The sequence below is a fragment of the Protopterus annectens genome, chromosome 12.part0, assembly GCF_019279795.1.
Source record: "Protopterus annectens isolate FY-2018-M chromosome 12.part0, PAN1.0, whole genome shotgun sequence".
In the NCBI taxonomy this organism is placed as follows: Eukaryota; Metazoa; Chordata; order Ceratodontiformes; family Protopteridae; genus Protopterus; species Protopterus annectens.
This window is the reverse complement of record NC_056746.1, coordinates 1,366,518,923-1,366,541,922: the sequence shown is the minus strand read 5'-3', so window position 1 is coordinate 1,366,541,922 and position 23,000 is coordinate 1,366,518,923. Positions and strand designations below refer to the sequence as shown.

At 37.2% G+C, this 23,000-nt stretch overlaps 1 protein-coding gene across 1 annotated transcript in view; it reads right to left on the bottom strand.

Moving 5' to 3' along the window:
- Positions 1-23,000, bottom strand: part of SIRPB2 (signal regulatory protein beta 2) — a 105,595-nt gene that overhangs the window by 48,099 nt on the left and 34,496 nt on the right. Inside the window, exon 3 of the mRNA XM_044090422.1 lies at positions 10,392-10,525. Within this exon, the coding sequence (XP_043946357.1) occupies positions 10,392-10,525 (134 nt within the window). The remainder of the gene's footprint in view (positions 1-10,391; positions 10,526-23,000) is intronic.

Here is a 23,000-nt window from a genome sequence, read left to right as displayed (position 1 = left end):
GCATTTCTTTGCTTAACACCATACCTACCCATCACTTCCTCATCCCCTCTGTTCCCTTCACCAACATGCCCATTGAAATCTGCTCCAATCACCAGTCTCTCACCCTTGGGTACAGTCATTAGCACTTCATCCAACTCACTCTAAAATGTTTCTTTCTCATCCATTGCAGACCCAGCTTGTGGAGCATATGCACTAACAGCATTCATCATTACACCATCAATTTCCAGCTTCATAAACATCAGTCTATCCGACACTCTGTTCACCTCCAAAACACTCTTAGCATACTGTTCCTTCAGGATAACCCCTATGCCATTTCTCCTCCCATCCACACCATGATAAAACAATTTGAACCCACCTCCGATACACCTAGCCTTACTCCCCTTCCATCTGGTCTCTTGCACACACAATATACCAACCTTCCTTCTGCCCATCATACAGCTAGCTCTCTCCCTATACCAATTTAAAACACCATAAGGAGGAAAAAACACACTAAGACTCAAAAGGTAGTAGTTGTAAGTGCTTTTGTTTACTAAAAGTTAGCAAATTTCATCAGACAAATTCAAAAAGTAAAATACAAAGCTTAAATAGGCAAAATTAATTGACATCACCACACATTATTACAAAATTAAAAAGTCCAGCCTCCATTTAAAGGGCTATGAACCAAAAGATATATACATACATTTATAACATACTATGGAAATCCAAATTAAGTTAAATACAAAAAACTAAATATATACATAAAATATATGCATATGTATATATAAAAATGTATACATATACATATAAATACAAATGTATAAAACTAAGCATTACCTTTTAAGGGCCCTCATTTTTAAAATACTTCTAATGGAAACAGAGTCATTGAGGCCTGGAAAGACCAGGGCATTCAATTTAAGTTGCCACATTAGTTCTTTCTCATCCAACTTTAAAGATACTGGGCCACCCCTATTACTCTCATCCACCTTGTCAATAACGAGAAAGACGAAGCGATGCCCAGGATGGTCCTTAATATGTCTGGCTAAAGCATTATTTAGATTCATTTTATCAATGGCATACAGATGTTCATAGATCCTATTTTTAAGGGGTCTCTCTGTTTTGCCCACATAAAAGGCACCACATAACGTGCAAGTACTCAGGTAAACAACCCCCTCTGAGTTGCAGTTAAATTTACCTTTAATGTGATATTTTCTATCTAATATTGTAAAGGAATTCCTAACATTAATATATTTACACCACCGGCAAGCTTCACATTTAAACATGCCACTGTGAGGTAAATATTGTTTAGGGATCTCATTCTCCAAAATACATTTAATATTCATTCCTTTCTTAAATACCATATTAGGTAGATTACCCACACATTTTTTGACAGTGGTGTCTTCAATCAAAAAACACCAATTCTTAAAGAGAATAGATTTTAACAAGGGGGCATCCATGGAAAAGGTGGTAATAAAACTCAATTTCTCAATTCCTTGATTCAAAGGAACAGCGGGGAGATTAGATTCAATTGTTAGACTATCATGGTCAACTATAAAATCCCTCATACCATTCTCCACAGTGTTAATATTCAAGGCACCAGAATCTGACCCAGAGGCTACATCCAGCTCATCTTTCCTTAATAAGGGTTTAAAAGTTCCATTCACCCTTTTATAGTGAACCTCACGGATAAGGTCATCCAATAATCCACTGGGGTACCCACCTTTGACAAACATTTCCCTCAACAAATTACATTCCTCCAAAAAATCACTCTCTAAGGAGACCATTCTAGCTGCCCAAACAAGTTGACCTTTAACTACCGCCCTTTTCTGAAATAGGGGGTGAGAGCTAGAATAGTGGAGGAAAGCGTTGGAATAAGTTGGTTTCCTAAATATTTTAGAGATGAAACTCATATTGGGAAGATCTTTAATCAATTCAACATCTAAATATGAGATTTTGTCAATACAAAATTCCCAAGTAAACTTAAAAAAAATGAGTATAATGTGTGATATGTTGAATAAAAGATTCAGCTGAAGTTTGAACACCTTTCCAAAGGATGAATATGTCATTCAAATAACGGGTGTACCAGGCTACCTTTTGCTGGAAAACATCATTCTTGAATAGGAAATGCTTTTCCCAAAAAGCCATTACAGTGTTGGCAAAAGTGCCCCCACAAGGTGAACCCATGGCTACACCCGTTTTTTGTAAATAAAACTCTTTATCAAAGACGAAATAGTTGTTCTTAAGGACTAGTTCTAGTAAATAGATAACAAGGTCAATACTGGACCCATTAACATGTTTCTGTAAGAGAAATTCTCTTATCCAGTCACACCCGATGTCCTGGGGTATTACTGTGTATAAATCATGAACATCAATCGTTAAAATCTAGTCTCTTTAAGAATTGGTGTTTTTTGATTGAAGACAACATTGTCAAAAAATGTGTGGGTAATCTACCTAATGTGTTATTTAGGAAAGGAATGAATATTAAATATATTTTGGAGAATGAGATCCCTAAACAATATTTACCTCACAGTGGCATGTTTAAATGTGAAGCTTGCCGGTGGTGTAAATATATTAATGTTAGGAATTCCTTTACAATATTAGATAGAAAATATCACATTAAAGGTAAATTTAACTGCAACTCAGACGGGGTTGTTTACCTGAGTACTTGCACGTTATGTGGTGCCTTTTATGTGGGCAAAAACAGAGAGACCCCTTAAAAATAGGATCTATGAACATCTGTATGCCATTGATAAAATGAATCTAAATAATGCTTTAGCCAGACATATTAAGGACCATCCTGGGCATGGCTTCGTCTTTCTCGTTATTGACAAGGTGGATGAGAGTAATAGGGGTGGCCCAGTATCTTTAAAGTTGGATGAGAAAGAACTAATGTGGCAACTTAAATTGAATGCCCTGGTCTTTCCAGGCCTCAATGACTCTGTTTCCATTAGAAGTATTTTAAAAATGAGAGCCCTTAAAAGGTAATGCTTAGTTTTATACATTTGTATTTATATGTATATGTATACATTTTTATATATACATATGCATATATTTTATGTATATATTTAGTGTTTTTTTGTATTTAACTTAATTTGGATTTCCATAGTATGTTACGAATGTATGTATATATCTTTTGGTTCATAGCCCTTTAAATGGAGGCTGGACTTTTGTAATTTTGTAATAATGTGTGGTGATGTCAATTAATTTTGCCTATTTAAGCTTTGTATTTTACTTTTTAAATTTGTCTGATGAAGTTTGCTAACTTTTAGTAAACGAAAGCACTTACAACTACTACCTTTTGAGTCTTAGTGTGGTTTTTCCTCCTTTTGGTGTTTTAAATTGGTTTGTTTATTCCTTTCTCTCTCTATACCAGTCATACTGCCAACATTCAAAGTTCCGATCCTCACTATCACAGTCCTAGCCTTTACCTGCCTTCGGGCATGCCTTCCCCCTCTTCACCTCCTTCGGCCAACAGTAGCCCAATTTCTGCTAGCACCCTGTTGGCCAACAATACTGGTGGCGGTCGTTGTTAACCCAGGCATCGACCGATCCGATATATATATATATATATATATATATATATATATATATATATATATATATATATCTGTACTGTTGTCCGCATGTTTGATTTGGCAAACTTTTATGCAGAATGCCCTTCCTGATGCAACACTCCCCATTTATCCAGGCTTGGGACCGGCACAAAGAAATGCACTGGCCTGTGCATCCCCAGTGGCTGGGCTACAACAAAATAATAGACTACATATTCACAATAAAAGTGGAGTCTGTCGAACCTCATACCTGATGTCTGCTTTTTAATAGATAAAGGAAACAAAAAATAGACATGTGTCATCTGGGTGCCCAAACGACTAATTATTATAACAAAAAGTGTAACAACCTTCAGCGAGGATGACAGCGGGAGGATAAAATAAATAAAATAACTGAAACACAAAACATGGGATTGGTACCCATGTTATGTGAATACAACTCTTTGTACAAATGGTTGTTTTAGTGCCATTTCTCTTATAAACAATCCATTCCTGTGATAGGCTTTGCATTCTTGAGGGCCCTGTAGGCAGTTAGCAGAGAAGGGTAGACCACATTTCACTGCCCCAAGTAAGAGGCTCATAAGCTGCTCAAACCACTTTAAGTTACAGTAGCAGTAACTGCACTTCAGGTACCTCACAGATTGTTGAGTTATTCACTCTGTCATGAAGGAGCACAGATTTTCTGTGAAGTAACCTGATTTCTGATATTTTATTAATGATCTTGTCCTTTAAATCACTGCATGGCACTTGTGATATGTAGCCGAAATTAGGAATATTCCATCACCAGGATTTAGGGCATGCTAAAATCATAACAAAATAATAACATTTTAAAATTAAATTCTTTCTGTCACATATAAAGACCTAACATGGTATTCTGCCCCATATAAAGACCTAACGTGGTATTCTGCCCCATATAAAGACCTAACATGGTATTCTGCCCCTACTTCTCAGTTACCCCAAGCAGCTGCCGCTGACCACCCCTACAGAAAAGGCTTCTCAGGCTTCACTCACCCTTGAAAGAAAACAAAAATGAAACAAACAGCTGAAGTTTACTAGCCACTCTGCTCATCTGATCTTCTTTCAAGAAAATGAAAATACAGTCTAAATACCATAAATAAATACATTGTGAATACATGCATACATACATCGCCAACCCACTGCATTAACAATCGCAAAAATGACCACAAATTGCTGAAAAGTATTTAAAAAAAAGCCCCCCTGGACCTCCCATCCACCTGCTACTTATTGGCACCAAATCTGGGATCACACAGCAGTGCAGGAAGGGTAAACCCCACTCCCCGCAGTCAGCATGAGAGAGCGCCTTTTTCCATGAAGGTGCAACTTGATAAAAAACTGCACTTCACAAAATGTCAATGAATGAATGAAGGATTAAACCATTCAAATACATGTGCGCTCTCGCACACGCACACACACACACACACACACACACACACACACACACACACACACACACACACACACACAGATATACACACACACACACACACACACACACACACACACACACACACACACACACACACACACACACACACACACACACACACACACACACACACACACACACACACACACACACACATATACACACAGATATACACACACACACACACACACACACACACACACACACACACACACACATATATATATACACACACACACACACACACACACACACACACACACACACACACACACACACAAATGATCGAATATAAATATATTTAAACAAAGGAGCAGAAAAATCACATTGGTCCACATGGATCAGCGCTTCTCAAGTCAAAACCTACAAATAAATAAATAATAAATATAAGCATCACTGAACTTTATTATACAATACACAAAACACTGAGATTGTTGTTGTTTGTCTTTCGGCTTTTCCCAGTTAGGGGTCGTCACAGCGGAACTCCGGTCAGCTAATGATTGGCAGTTGTCTTTTTTATGGTGTCAAGTTACCAGCCCGATGCCCAACCTTCAACGAAGGCACGCCCATTCAACGCATGTCTTTCGAATGCCCACTCGACCGCAGGGAGGACATGCAGAATCCGCACAGAAGGCACTCCCAACCCAAGCCGAGAATCGAACAGGAGAACCTCTTGCTGTGAGGCAACAACGCTACCGCTGCACCACCGCGGAAGAAACAAAACACTGAGATTATACTCCAAAAACAACAGAAAAAATTATTTTGTTACTGCAAGGATCATCAGAAAAATCGCTCTCTATAAGTAGCTTTTGGAGTGAGTTTCTTATATGTGAACTGGTCCACCTACAAGAGCTGTTAATCTAAATGCTTGTGATAATCTTGCTCACTACCACTTGCTTGAATAAAGAAGTGCTTGAACTCACTCTGATTCATTCTCCTGCAAATGCTTACTTCCCTTAGGCCTAATAGAACCCTATCTCTAACACTGAAATTCACTTCCCACTCCATAACCCTTACACTCCCTTCCTGTTCCCTAATCCTAAAACTTCAACCCCCCACTACCTATACCTATATTCCCAGACATTTTCCTAACCCTATTACTCCATCTCCATCCAAGTGTTTTCCTTCTCATTGGCTGTAAAAGTTCAACCCCCTCTCTAAATCTAAACCTGCCTTCATACTCCTTAACTATAAAATCCAGCTCGCCATACTCCATACAATAAAATCCCTCTCCCCATGCTCCTTAACCAGAAAATCCCCCTCCCCATGCTCCTTAACCATAAAATCAAATCCCCCTCCCCATGCTCCTTAACCATAAAATCAAACCCCCCTCCCCATGCTCCTTAACCATAAAATCCCCCTCCCCATGCTCCTTAACCATAAAATCCCCCTCCCCATGCTCCTTAACCATAAAACCCCCCCCCCCATGCTCCTTAACCAGAAAATCCTCCTCCCCATGCTCCTTAACCAGAAAATCCTCCTCCCCATGCTCCTTAACCATAAAATCCCCCTCCCCATGCTCCTTAACCAGAAAATCCTCCTCCCCATGCTCCTTAACCATAAAATCCCCCTCCCCATGCTCCTTAACCAGAAAATCCTCCTCCCCATGCTCCTTAACCATAAAATCCCTCTCCCCATGCTCCTTAACCATAAAATCCAACTCGCCATACCCTATACCATAAAATCAAATCCCCCCCATACTCCTTAACCAGAAAATCCCCCTCCCCTTACTCCTTAACAATAAAATCCTCCTCCCCTTACTCCTTAACCATAAAATCCCCCTCCCCTTACTCCTTAACCATAAAATCCCCCTCCCCTTACTCCTTAACCATAAAATCCCTCCCTTACTCCTTAACCATAAAATCCCTCCCATACTCCTTAACCATAAAATCCCTCCCTTACTCCTTAACCATAAAATCCCCTCCCTTACTCCTTAACCATAAAATCCCCTCCCTTACTCCTTAACAATAAAATCCCCCTCCCCTTACTCCTTAACAATAAAATCCTCCTCCCCTTACTCCTTAACCATAAAATCCCCCTCCCCTTACTCCTTAACCATAAAATCCCCCTCCCCTTACTCCTTAACAATAAAATCCCTCCCTTACTCCTTAACAATAAAATCCTCCTCCTTACTCCTTAACCATAAAATCCCTCCCTTACTCCTTAACCATAAAATCCCTCCCTTACTCCTTAACAATAAAATCCCTCCCTTACTCCTTAACAATAAAATCCCTCCCTTACTCCTTAACCAGAAAATCCCTCCCTTACTCCTTAACCAGAAAATCCCCCTCCCCTTACTCCTTAACAATAAAATCCCCCTCCCCTTACTCCTTAACCATAAAATCCCCCTCCCTAATTCTGAACCCGCTATCTCACTCCTTCCCTACAGCTACTTACCTAAACTCTGGCTTTGCAAATAGTAACTTTAAAAGCCATAAAACACCTCATGTTGTAACACACACAGCAAAAGCACAGCCCTCTTCACACAACAGTTGTAAAGGTTGCTATAGAGACAAAGCTTTTTTTTTTTAAGATGGGCTCAAGAGCTTAAGATCTTCCCATGCATTATAAAATATTATAATCAGGTCATAACCAGTCATTACGTGCACTCAGAATGGATACAAATAATTCACCTTGCTAATTTCTTGACTTCCATTTTTGAACAGGTAAAAACCTTGTTATGACCTAATCATTATATCCCATATTAAGATCCAGTTCTAGCAATACCAAAGTGTCTTAGCATCCTCCAGTTCCCTGTTTATTTGTTACAATGGTCTGCTTACTGCATTTCTTTTCATTTCTTTTTTTAATATATAAACACCTTTATTGAATTATCACTTGTGACAGGCAAATTTACATTCATGTAAAAGTAATCAAACTGTATCACAAGTTCTTGTTTGCAAACAGTATACTTCACTTATATTGTTATATATCATATAACCTAAGCAACAGTACATAGATTATTCAATTTCTGCTCTTTTTTAAGCAAGAAACATCTTTATTAAATCATCACTTATGACATAAACAATCACATATTTATATAAATGAAAACAAGCCACACTGTTACAGTCCTAGTTGCAAGCATTTTATATCACAAACAATACTTAGACACTCCCGAATGCAAACATTATACATCACTTATAATCTACCTACTCATTTCAGTCAGACATTCATAGCTCATTTAAGTCCTGCCTTCTTTTAAACCGCTTTCCTTCCTTGAATGCATTGTTCCCACAATTCCCATTTTTCCTGTGTAATTTTCTCCTACCCTTTTCTAAAGGTCTCAGTTCCAGGTGTTTTATCTCTGTTACTATATTCACTACTTCTAATATAGTTGGTTTAGATTTTGATTTCCATTTTCTAGTAATTACATTTTTGGCAGCCACCAAAATTAAACACAGGGATATAGACAATAGGCAAGGGGAGTGGAATTTATTGGAGAAAACTGGCAAAGGAACCAAGGTATTGGGAGCAAATAACTAGAGGGGGAAAGATACTAGAATGGGAAGAGGCCCAGAATTTGTTTGGGCTGCAGGATAACGATTGCCTTCCCTTTCAGGGATTGATATCAGAGTATAGGCAAAGAGAAAGAAACAGGGGTGTTCTAAATGAAAGACTGGCACTGGTAGAGTTTTTAGTAGAATCTAGAACAGAAACTGCCATTAAAAAGGAATAAATATTAAATGATAACTATAAGAATCAGTCAGAGGAGGTTAGAAAGGACTGGGAAGAAAGATTGGATTAGCAATTCAACAAGAATCAATGAGAGGATATATATATGTCTCCCAAATATGCAAAATAATCTAGAAGATTTGGGATTTTTTCTTGGAAATGTTTACATATATATTTTATATCCCAAGGAGACTCCTGAGAATTTTTCCTCAGGTGGACAGCAAATGTTGAAGGTGTGACAAGAAAAAAAGAGATAAGTAGGAACTTATTTTCTGAGTGTGGGGTGAGTTGGTGGACTTTAGGGATGCTTCCTGCATTTCTGTCACATCTGTTGCTAGAATATAGTTTTAGGCAAGTGCTGCTATTTTGTTAAAATGACTGCAGTACAAGTCACATCATGGTGTATAAAAGAAGTAGTGAGCAGTGCTTCATTTACCCTGAATTTTATTCTTTTTTTTTATTTGTTTACTTGTCTGTTTTTGTTTGTTTATGTATTTCTAATGAAATCTTCAGTATGCAATTCACTCTACACTTAAGTGCATGTCTCACAATGATAGTCTGTATAAGAATGCTACAGGCAAGGCAGTACTTAACATGTAACTCCGTGAAAGGCAATATGTTTATTTCTATAGCAGTAGACATCGAAAATTAAAAAGCCTTGAGGTCATGAGTAACCGCAAAATCATGGCAAATAGTTCTTCTGTTCCATGCATTTGGTATAATGTTCCTACAGGATTGCAGTTACATGTATTATACTTGTCAAGGGAGATGAGGATTTATCCATTTGAAACATGCCCATCCTGCATTATAAATGGAGACTTCCTTGTTGCATGTGGTCCTTCAAAACACATACACACACACACACACACTCACACACACACACACACACACACACACACACACACACACACACACACACACACACACACACACACACACACACACACACACACACACACACACACACAATGCTTCTTGAAACCTTCCTTCTGATCTGGATGAGATCAGACATCAGTGAAAATTCAGAAGTAAAGGAAAGAGCAAGCCTTAATGTACTGAAAATGTATCAACACATTATTTCAAAGAACAGATGTTTTCATCTAATTATATATTCTGCTAGTAAGATAGTAATTTGTCCAACCCCTCAGCATATTAAGCTTAGTTTTGCTGATATTCCACTCCTACTCTTGTAATAAAAATCTAAGATGAGTTTAAGTTAAACTGAAAAGGAAGACCATACAAGGCATCCACTAAAATCAAACCCAATGAGCAGGATTTTCTGAATCCTTTTACTTTCTTATTAAATCATCTGTTAGTCAAAAACTTTCTGAAATGGTTAATGGAGGGATACTCCTACATCACCCTGATTAAATATAACCTACTCTAAGATTATTAATTAAAATGGTGCCCAAAGACAAGTCAGACGCGATTCATATTATTGGATTCAGTGTCCCTATCATCAAGCGGTTATACTAGGGTTTCAAAGAAGGTTCACTAGTAAGAGTGGTATCACCGCAGCATAAAATTACTAACGAGATCCAAACTTCCTGGCATTAAATTAATTTGTTTAAGCATTTTCTCTTCCTCGTTCCTTCCAGATAATACCTTCCAGTGGCCTGGCTCTCTACACACTTCTGATTTTTGCCAACCCTCATGAGACTGGTCTGCTATTTCGGAAGGGGACAGAGTGACAGTGAAGCTCCATCAAACTTTTCCTTTGGATTCAGATGCTAATAAAATGTTCTTACCCATTTTTGTTTATTGAAGTTTCTGTACAATACAAGGCTGAAAAAGATGACTATGATTGCAAATACTTTTTCCAGTAGGATCAGTATCAAAATATTAGGAAACTGAAATAGGGTGTCCAACGTCAGCTTATTTTCTAAAGTAAAAAAAAAATAAATCATGTTAGTCAAACATCAACTGCATGCAGATCTTACAGTATATATTACAGCATCAACTTAATTTAAAATATATTGATAAAACACATTTTGTAGATTTCTTCTTTTTTCAGAAACTGCTGACTGATTCATAAATTCAGTTTGCATTAGTTCAGCAAAGTTGTTTCCTTATCAATTGACTCATTTGCTGGTTCTCTGTATTTATGAGGAAACAAGCCAGTTTCTAGTAAACAGATTCTGTTGCTATGAAAGCGGAAGAACTGACTACTAGAATGACTCTGAAACCCAAAGCTGGGTCAAGTATCAACGTGAGCTGTACTACGTCTGTGATAAGGACTCTCTGAAATAAGAATCACCAGAGTCACTGTTTTGGATTAAAGTTTTCTGTAACATTTCTAATGTCCGAAAGTTATACATAATATTTTACAGCAGCCTTTTATTTAACATTTGCTATGCATGAAAAGTCACTTTCAGACCCATACACAAAACAGGCACACGCACGTGAGCACACACACGCACACACACACACACACACACACACACGCAGACACACACACACACACACACACACACACACACACACACACACACACACACACACACACACACACACACACGCATGCATGCACAAGCACATACACATGCACAAACAATTTCTGCTACAGATTGTTGAGATATGTTATATTAACACTAATATGCTGTAAGTCTTGTATTAAACTGGAGGCAGAAATCACTTCTAGCCTGTACTATAACAAGTATTATGGCTTGAAAACACTGCAAACTATGGAAACAAGGTACTGCTGTAACATTGCAGGCTACATAGATGACTTGTCAAGGAAACATTTGGCCATGGAAAGGATAATTCTTAATAACAAAGGAATTTTTCCATGTATGATGAAGGTAGATGTACATGTCATGATGATGGCTATGACTACTGAGGTGTGATTCAGAAGAAATTGACAGCAAAGAAAAGAAAACAGAAAATAGAAATTGGCAAATTGAGCAGAGAGACGTCCTGCTAACGACACCTGAACTTTTTTTCTCATTGTGTTAGAAATGAGCATTTAGATGACAGCCACTCCCCATGTGCTTCTTGTCTAAGAGGAGAGGTTCAACACTTTCTGCTACACTTTAGAAATGAATGAAGAAGCCGAGTATGGCTTCCAATATCACGTTTGCATTCCATATAAGAATATATAAAACATAACGAAGAAGACCTAGTAGATGCCCATAGAAGGAAGAGGTGGACATTTCCCACATGTACTTTTTTGACAAACTATTTTTATCTAGAATCTTCAAACTGATTCTACTAGTATATTTAAAATTTATTACATTCATGGTTTAAAAAGTATTCTATATTTCTATTTTATCCTACCCAAAGTTCTTTCTAAAGAATCGAACTGTTACATTACCTCACCTGCCTTTTTATCCAATACTCCTAATAGCTGCCACTTACAAAGTTCATGACATGATAGAAAATCTTGCATTACTTCCATTAAACCACACACTACACCTTCGTTGGAACAGATTCCCCATCCAGTTGAAGCAGAGTTCCTCCCTAACCCAATTCAAGAGTATCTTGGACAACTGGTCAGGGAACTGGAAATTCACCCCTCATTTGGCACCAATATCTCTAATGGACATAGGTAGCCTTTAACTGGTTCATCTCCCAGGCACCTCCTTGTAAATGTTTCATCTTCCAGGCCCCTACATACAGTACCACAGGTACCAGAACTTAGAGATTTGGGGTCCATGGCTTGCTTAAAAAAGCCCCATTGGTTGTTAGCCTAGTACACACCTATGAACCTAGTAACACTTCTAAAGAGACTTGCTAAAACAAAACCTTGTACACTATCTTTTTTATTATCCCCTCCATTTGCACGTTGACAGAGACAGTATCAGTTTATACATAACTGCATATGAAATAATGTTCCCCTCTAGCCAGTTATCTTCTACCTAGTTTATAAGGGATGAGCAGAACATTTAAAGATGACAAGTAATTACTATGGCCCATGTGTCAGCACTAGACTAAGACATATCTCCAGGTATCTGCCACGTGTCAGCGCTAGACTAAGACATATCTCCAGGTATCTGCCACGTGTCAGCGCTAGACTAAGACATATCTCCAGGTATCTGCCATGTGTCAGTGCTAGACTAAGACATATCTCCAGGTATCTGCCATGTGTCAGCACTAGACTAAGACATATCTCCAGGTATCTGCCACGTATCAGCACTAGACTAAGACCTATCTCCAGGTATCTGCCATGTGTCAGCACTAGACTAAGATATATCTCCAGGTATCTGCCATGTGTCAGCACTAGACTAAGACATATCTCCAGGTATCTGCCACGTGTCAGCGCTAGACTAAGACATATCTCCAGGTATCTGCCATGTGTCAGCGCTAGACTAAGACATATCTCCAGGTATCTGCCACGTGTCAGTGCTAGACTAAGACATATCTCCAGGTATCTGCCACGTGTCAGCGCTAGACTAAGACATATCTCTGCGTATCTGCCACATGTCAGCACTAGACTAAGACCTATCTCCTGGTATCTGCCACGTATCAGCACTAGACTAAGACATATCTCCAGGTATCTGCCACGTGTCAGCGCTAGACTAAGACATATATCCAGGTATCTGCCATGTGTCAGCACTAGACTAAGACATATCTCCAGGTATCTGCCACATGTCAGCGCTAGACTAAGACATATATCCAGGTATCTGGCACGTGTCAGCACTAGACTAAGACATATCTCCAGGTATCTGCCACGTATCAGCACTAGACTAAGACATATCTCCAGTTATCTGCCACGTGTCAGCGCTAGACTAAGACATATCTCCAGGTATCTGCCACATGTCAGCGCTAGACTAAGATGTATCTCCAGGTATCTGCCACGTGCTCCAGGTATGTGCCACGTGTCAGCGCTAGACTAAGACATATTTCCAGGTATCTGCATTCATCTCCAAATATTTCTATTCCCATCTTTCCTTTTTCCTTTCATTTCTACATGCAAACATTATGTCGGCTTCCTCTTCGCATCATTTATTCTGTAACTACTGCTTTGTCTGCTAATTCTTGCACTAATCTAAATGAGTTATATATTTTGTTACCTGTAATAAAACTTTCTGTTGCCATGCACTCATAAGGTGTAAGCTTTCTTCCATTTTTACAATATTAACCATGAAATTAATTGGAACACTTTCACTGGGCCTCTGCTGAAAAGATATTCTTTATCAATGCGTCTTTCGGCTTTTCCTGGTTAGGGGTCGCCACAGCAGAACTCCGGTCCGCTAATGATTGGTAGTTGATTTTTACGTGCCGAGTTACCAGCCCTGATGCACAACCTTCAACGAAGGTACGCCCATTCACACGTCTCCACGCAGAAGACGCTCTAGCTGAGAATCGAACTGGACAGCATCTTACTATGAGGCGACAATGCTACCACAGCACCACCACCGCGGATGAAAAGATATTCTTTATACTCAGACTATATTACTTAGCAAATGCAGATTAATAAAGAAGTATACGAATACAATGTTTTTATTAATTTGTTTGCACTTTGTTAACCAGACATCATCATCACACAAAAACATGATTTTTGGCAAAGGTATTATAGCAGATGAATACATCATAACATATTAAACATCATGAGTGATAATTATAAAGAAATGAGATACCTGAGATTTATTGGTATGCATAGACACGGCAGTTAATAAATTCTTTACGTGATATTTTATATGCTGCATATATCAAATGAGGAACTCTATGAGCATCATTTCATGCTGTAACAATGAAACAGCAGAAACCTCATGACTGCGGAGTAGGTTCTCTAAGTTGTCCAATTAAAATGGACAATAGAAAGGAAGGCTCAAATGTGTCCAATTAAAATGGACAATAGAAAGGAAGGCTCAAAAGTGTCCAATTAAAATGGACAATAGAAAGGAAGGCTCAAAAGGCAGAGAAAGACTGAACTGGTTAAACAAGTCTAAAGAAGGAGTACAGGAGATTTTGAATAAATGTGGCACACATACAGAACTGAAAAGAAGGCCTTTCAGACAAAAGGGTCAAAGTATAGGATAGGTATTAGATGGATCAAGTTATGGGAAAGCAGTAAACATATTAAAAAAGTAAACATAGCAAAGTAAAAGAATGACTATATAGATATCTTTTTTCTTTTCAGACAGTTCACAAGAAGGAATCATTTTATGGTGGTGTTATCCCAGTAAAATGTGTCCTTAATAGCTACTATCAGGGCTGGACAGCATTTTCACTCATGCCTTTTCATTTGTAGCACAAAGCATAAGTCAACGACTTAATTAGGGGATATAGCGCTCGGAGCTATTTCTAATATACAGGAAGATTATAAAACAGCAAAGCTTGGCTTTAAATGAATTTGGGGTGCACGTTTCCATTTGCAGCAGGCAGTTTCATTATCTGTAAAGAGAAATCCATCATATATTCAGCAACATTACTTCATTTTTCAAGGCATGAATAATTCAGAAATGGTGCATTTCAGTAAGAAATGATGTACAAAATGAAATATTGACAAGAAACCTAGTATGATGCAAATTACCTAATAAATACAGAAATCTTGATTAGTGTTTCATTTTTTGCTTATTTCACAGTATAAAATGGAGGAGAACAAGGTACATTAGGATTCTGACAATAATAAGTTTTAGAATTTTCTTATGAAAATCATCTCAATGTTATCACCAATAACAGAACAAGAACACAGCTAAGATTTCAACCAGCAAGCATATGCTTATTATGCACTGTCACCTCTCAAACTGTAAATTATTGGTAATGATTATGCACATACAGTCACTGTGTTGTCATACAGAAAGCAAACAGACCTCAGAAGACCGTGCATAGGCAGTCACTAAACATAAAAAGGCAATTCATGTAGTACTAATAGACATTAGTCATAGATACTAGGGCTTCCTACACTTTCACATGACATACAGCCCGTTAATAAGGGGCTGATATACATTTATAAGCAAGGGCCTTGTGCATCTATGGACTAGGAGATGTGAAATATAATGGCATTTGTGTAGGCTATATGCATGCACACACATATTATATACATGTATTATATTTAACCTCAAGGAAACATTGTAATTTAAATGCCTCACTAGTCCATTGCAAGTCTCTCTCTCTCTCTCATTTTATTCCCAACATTATATATCATAAAACTATCTATTAGTACTACATGAATTGCCTTTTTATGGACACATTTTACTGGGATTTATTTTCCAGTGTTCTGCTTTATATCATTATATATTAATTTTGTTAAGGCAGTCTTTAAGATAAAGAAAAATCAGCAGAGTGCCCTAAAAAGCAAATGGGACCTCTTAGATAAACCTAAGAGAAAAGACGATTTCATACTCCGTGCAAATGATTGAAAAGATTATGGCTACTGTTATAGCAGTACATGCAAATATTTAATGGCAAACATTTAAATGTGAGAGCTTGTGCTGTTGCAGTGACATTGTACAGTTGATAAAACATTTCTGAAGGAAATGCAGTTGCAGAGGTTTTACAGTGGCGGTTCCTGCTACTTCATGCATGTTAAAAGAATAGTGCAAACACTGGATACAGCGTTTAAGTCATGTCACAGGCGCAGTTCCAATTTCTTTTAGAAAGACACTGGTGGATGTTTGCTTGAAATGGCTCTCACAGTGTGAGTGAACTTGTCCCAAGGTTTCCCAATGAAACCACAACATTCTGGTCTGCTGCCCGTGACACAAGCTGTTAAGAGGCATGATTTCTGATAGGAGTTAGTACAACACTGATACTCATTTAGTTATTGACTGTAGAAAACAGCTTATGGGGGCGACTTAATTTAGAGAATAATTTTTTCTTTTCTTTCTTTTTTTTTGTTTTGAGAAGACTGTCATTTTGGGAGTCTGGGCAACTCCCAGGGCATCAGATGACATAGCTACAGCCCTGCTACACTTGTTTTTTTTTTTGAGGGGGGGGGTTCGGGATGTAAAGAAGACTGCTAATAAAGATGCAAACACTATGATTAGTTTGTCTCCAGTTTATAATACAGCCTAAGAATGCAGACCCCCTGGATTACATCACTTATCAACTTTCCTGCAGTGTTCAAACTGAATTTGCAGCAGGACTAGCAATCCAATATTAAAACAGATTTGATAATGCTAACCAGTAAACTTCTTCATCTGAAACCTTCTTATCCTCAGCTCTAGGTGTAAAGAAACGCATAGACTTTTGTATAATTTAAAGATTTTTCATTGAAGATAAGTGATTTGTCTAACACTTAAGATGTTTTATTATAAACTGTCAGTTTTATAATATTACAGTATATAATATACTAGAAAGAAAGGTATAAGGAGAGAGAAAAAGAAAGATATTACTGGAGAGACACCCTTGCATGGTGGCTCATGCGTTAGTCATGACAGGATATGAGACAGATAATTGGTAAGATAATCCAGTTTTATTACGAGGCGATATGCATTGTAGAGCAAAAAAATTTCTGAGCCATATCATATTTCTTACTCGTCCATATTCCTCCATAAATATATTGTACACTGCCTTATAATATACAATACAAAAATCCAGCAGTTGCAACATAATAATACTTGGATATTTGAAATAAATATGCTGTCAATTAAAAAAACAAAGGTTGAAGGATTGCTATCCCTGTACAGTCTCCACAAGCTAATAAATAACCCTCATGAGGGCTCATGCAAACTTAGGGAATGACCTGCTCTTAAGAAATAATCTGCAAAAGGTACACAGTATAAGATCTCTCCCAAATAACTTATATGAGTACTTCTCTCATATGAAACTACTGCCCCTGTCTTTAAACAATCCAGAAACATCATAGAAATTTAAAAAAGATGACGTCGCTCTGAGCTATACATCTCTGCCTGACCTCTCTTATACAGTTCAAGTGAACCTGATGACGTTTTACATCATTTAACACATTTGTCCACAGAGTGAAAGACAAGCATTTTCCTTCGACCAAAAAGAGGACAAAGGACAGCCACTACCCTTGGTGAACTCAAACTTTTCAAGTCATTAATGAAAGAAATGGACAAATCATGGAACTATGGAAATTTGCCAGAAATTATACCAACTGCTCAAACATTTCAGCATTCAACGAAAAACGTGAGGATGAGATTGTGGAAGCTTAAGCATCCTATTTATGACATTAACCCTCCAGAAAAGCCTTGAAACCCAAATGGTTCTGGAATATAATAAAAGGCAGGTCCTACTTTCAATCTCTAAAAGTATCCACTGTAAACGGCCCCATGAACCACACAGATCAGTCAGAATTTAAAATCATGATAATAAGCATTCCAGTCATTTTTTCCTGGAAGTCTTACTAAGGATAGACTTTCCTCTCCAGATCCAAGAGCTTTAGATTCATCATGTGATGCCCTGTGCAGGTTCCCCAAACTGGAGCACCCCTCAACACAATAGCGAGGAATAAAAAAACGGAAAAAAAGCTCTTCTGCACTCCTAATGCTTGCTACAGTTACTATTACAAACTGAGCACTTGAGCTATGATCATAAATGCAGTAGTGGCCTTCATTTACAAAGCTGGAGTATCCTCTCAGCTTCATAAATCAATGTCCATACTGTACTCCTGCAGACGTTCCCTTCTCCCTGCTTTAGTTACAACTCTGTCAGCCTTTACCAGCCTCTTACAATCTATCATCTTGTAAGCAGCCTTTCATTTCAATCTTCCTTCCTTCCTTCAGTGACCTTCCATTTTAGAGAAATTACAGCAAGTGAAGTAAGAAAATACCTTGAAAAATCAGGTAGGCAAAATAATCCTAATCTAACATCATCCACACACCTTTCTCATACCCTACACAAAATCATTTTCCAAACACATAGCCTTTATTTCCAATTTGTCACTAACAGGAATTGTATCCAAACAAATGAAACACTTTTAAAAACACATTATGACGATTTATGCCCATTTTAGTTTTGCTCTACATTAAAGTCTTTGAAAATGCTATTATAAAATTAAGTATTAGAACACTTCAATAAATACTGGCTTATAAAGAGTTCCAGTGTCCATAACGCCTTTACTGCCATCTATATTATTACTCATAAAATAAAATTAATGGAAAGAAGAGATATATTTATAGGTTTCTCTATTGATCTTGCCAGGGCTTTTGAATGTACAAACCACCAACCAAATCCTCCTATAAAAGGCGGAATTGCTAATTTTCCACCCTAATATAATTTCCTGTTTTGGGAATTACTTCTATAATAGAACATTTAATGTGAAAATATGCAGTCTAACCACCTAATGAAAGCCAGTTTAGAACAGGAGTTCTACAATGATCAGTTCTGGCCATGTGTTATTCGCAATCTTTTTAAAATAAAATGAATATACTCATATGCTCCACACACATTACCCTGTTTCCAGAAGATGTCATACTTGACAAAACAGGACATAATACCCCATAACTGGAATAAGCACCCACAAATAATTCACCCACTTATACATATAACTCAGTAAACATCTGCTCACAAAAAATAGCAGCAAAACTGTTATCACAACATTCAGGACATCAAATAAATTCTCATCAGCATCTACCCCCCCAGTAATGCTTCCATAAATACTGTCCAACAATATAAATATTGACCCCACTCTTTCCCTAAGGAATTACATGGAAAAATGGAACTAAAAATTATTTCCCAGCATAAGGTAACCGAATCGTAATTATTTATTTATTTGATTTGATATTTCTTTACTAGGGATTGGGAAGTCCAACTGGGCAATAACCCTTTGTCAGTGGAAGCTAGTGGAGAAATGTTCTACAATTAAATCAATTTTATAGACAGAGCGTAACATATACAGCAGTATACATAAAAAGAAATATTTACAATAGCTATACACAAGGTATACATAAGGCATGAATACAGTGAATTGATTGTTGCAACTTACACATACTGTAATGTGAGATAGAACAGACCCCCATATATTAGAAGAGAAAATACTGCAATAATGAACCTAGAACAAGAAAAAAATAGGACCATTTGGATAATGCAAGTTTAATCTTTTTTAAATGCCTCACCCTGAAAGCCAAAAGAGCAACAGCTATGAATATATTAATTCCTAAGCTGGAATATGCTCTACCTGTACCAATTGGATAGTCAACACAGATCACAAGTCTAGGACAATTCACTACTGATGTAATATGCAAATTTATAAATCTGTCCCTTCACCATGAGCATCATTATATCATACTGTCAAAAAACTACTGCTACCCACTAAAGGTAATTCCAGTCTCCCTTTATCCAATGTCCAGCATCTCCTCTAAGATCCTCAGTTAACACTACTGCCATTGCCTTGGCTATATAATACAGGTAAAATGCTCAGAATAAACACTACTAAAAATACCTCTCAGCTGTCCAGATTTTTGCCTCATGTTTGTGATCTGTTCCTCATAAAATGTATGTTTTTTTTTCTAAATCTAGATGTAGTCCAAAAGTGAGGAGTGCACCAGGCTGCAAATAAATCTCACCAAATCTTCCACATACTGTCCTTTATTAAGACAAACAGGTATAAAATAGACAGGTAGCAGCTAAGGTTGGTGTAACGCTTCTTCAGACCTTTAAAGATGTATGAATAATGCATCCCTTTATATACCATAGTACATTGCACCTTGATTGATTAAAGACCACAAGGTGTAATTGATGTAGTTAATGATGCTTACAAATTCAAACAAGTCTGAGTATAAATGTCTTACTAAATTCTACAAAGCTTATGAAAGCACATATAGTAAACTTGTGAAAACACACATAAATAAACTCATGAGTTAAAACACATATGTTAAAACATATATTAAAACATATATTAAAAACATGTATATTGAATACATAATATAAATGTGTAGAATTCAGTGGTTCAAGGGTCTACTGGCTAGAGGGTTTGAGGGATATCTTATCATTGAGCCATAAAAATGGGCTTGTAGCCTAAGAATCCATTTGTTCTCTATCCCTTCTGTGTGGCTTTTAATGTTACCTAGCCTATTAGTTCTTGTTAAAAGTCTCAAGGACCATGAATTTAAAACAATGTGAAGATCCTTTATCTAAAAACATGTCGCTAGGGCATTTGTTGTATTCTGTTTATCAATAGCATAGATGTGTTCTCTTTATACGTCACGTAATGTCCTTGTTTTACCAACATAAAAAGTGTACATTGTTGGCATTGAGTTAGGTATATAACATCTCTAGTTTTACAACATGCATCCTTGAACGAATATTCACGTCCTGTGTGTGGATGTATAAATTTATCAGCAGCTATATATTTGCATTGCTTACAACTTAAACATGCAAAGGTTCCTGTCTTATGTGGAAAAGTATTGACCTTGTTAAGATTTTCATAACATAGTCTCTCTATCTAGGGACTTCATGTTTCTATTGTTGGTCTAGTATCAACTAAGTCTTTATTTTCTCATCCATCAAGAGTAATTTCAATTGTCTCCTATAACCTGCCTTATTTGATTATTGATATTAGTAAGGAATAATCAGTCTGTTACTGCTGGGGGATTGGTTTTGATGTTCAACCCATCATTATCATCTACTCTCCTTAAAACGAGTGCCCTTACCTACTCTGTGAATATCCCCATGAATTAGTGCTTCATGTACTTCTGTCTTTATAGCCTTTCTAAAAATTATTTTTAAGTATAGTCTTCTGTTTATTAAAGGTAGACTCTGAGTGGTTAATCTAGAGGCCGTAATTTCTGATTCTTAGGAATGTTTTTGTGTATATGTTTGGGATGCATGCTGCTGCGGTGCAGTAAGTTGTTTTTCCCAACATGTCTTCTAACTCAGTGTCTATGCCATGTGGGTTCCTTAGTTAGCTTAACATTCAAAATATATCCAAAACAGAGTAGCTGCATTCAAAGTTCCAGAAAGTCGGTAGTAATGTAACTGATCCCCATAATACAATACACATCGTCAACAAATCTACTATAATGTTTTAAGTGTTGACAGTATAAAGCATGATTAAATACATAAGTGTCTTCCCATTGTGCCAACACCAAATTGGCATAGGTTCTGCTCTATGATAATAAGTATTTTTTGCAAACCAAGGGGGTAGCCATGGGGACCCCTTGTGCCAACACCTATGCCAATTTGGTGTTGGCACAATGGGAAGACACTTATGTATTTTATCATCAACTTTCCTGCAGTGTTCAAACTGAATTTGCAGCAGGACTAACAATCCAATATTAAAACAGATTTGATAATGCTAACCAGTAAACTTCTTCATCTGAAACCTTCTTATCCTCAGCTCTAGGTGTAAAGCGCATAGACTTTTGTATAATTTAAAGATTTTTCATTGAAGATAAGTGATTTGTCTAACACTTAAGATGTTTTATTATAAACTGTCAGTTTTATAATATTACAGTATATAATATACTAGAAAGAAAGGTATAAGGAGAGAGAAAAAGAAAGATATTACTGGAGAGACACCCTTGCATGGTGGCTCATCGTTAGTCATGACAGGATATGAGACAGATAATTGGTAAGATAATCCAGTTTTATTACGAGGCGATATGCATTGTAGAGCAAAAAAATTTCTGAGCCATATCATATTTCTTACTCGTCCATATTCCTCCATAAATATATTGTACACTGCCTTATAATATACAATACAAAAATCAGCAGTTGCAACATAATAATACTTGGATATTTGAAATAAATATGCTGTCAATTAAAAACAAAGGTTGAAGGATTGCTATCCTGTACAGTCTCCACAAGCTAATAAATAACCCTCATGAGGGCTCATGCAAACTTAGGGAATGACCTGCTCTTAAGAAATAATCTGCAAAAGGTACACAGTATAAGATCTCTCCCAAATAACTTATATGAGTACTTCTCTCATATGAAACTACTGCCCCTGTCTTTAAACAATCCAGAAACATCATAGAAATTTAAAAAAGATGTCGTCGCTCTAGGCTATACATCTCTGCCTGACCTCTCTTATACAGTTCAAGTGAACCTGATGACGTTTACATCATTTAACACATTTGTCCACAGAGTGAAAGACAAGCATTTTCCTTCGACCAAAAAGAGGACAAAGGACAGCCACTACCCTTGGTGAACTCAAACTTTTCAAGTCATTAATGAAAGAAATGGACAAATCATGGAACTATGGAAATTTGCCAGAAATTATACCAACTGCTCAAACATATCAGCATTCAACGAAAGTGAGGATGAGATTGTGGAAGCTTAAGCATCCTATTTATGACATTAACCCTCCAGAAAAGCCTTGAAACCCAAATGGTTCTGGAATATAATAAAAGGCAGGTCCTACTTTCAATCTCTAAAAGTATCCACTGTAAACGGCCCCATGAACCACACAGATCAGTCAGAATTTAAAATCATGATAATAAGCATTCCAGTCATTTTTTCCTGGAAGTCTTACTAAGGATAGACTTTCCTCTCCAGATCCAAGAGCT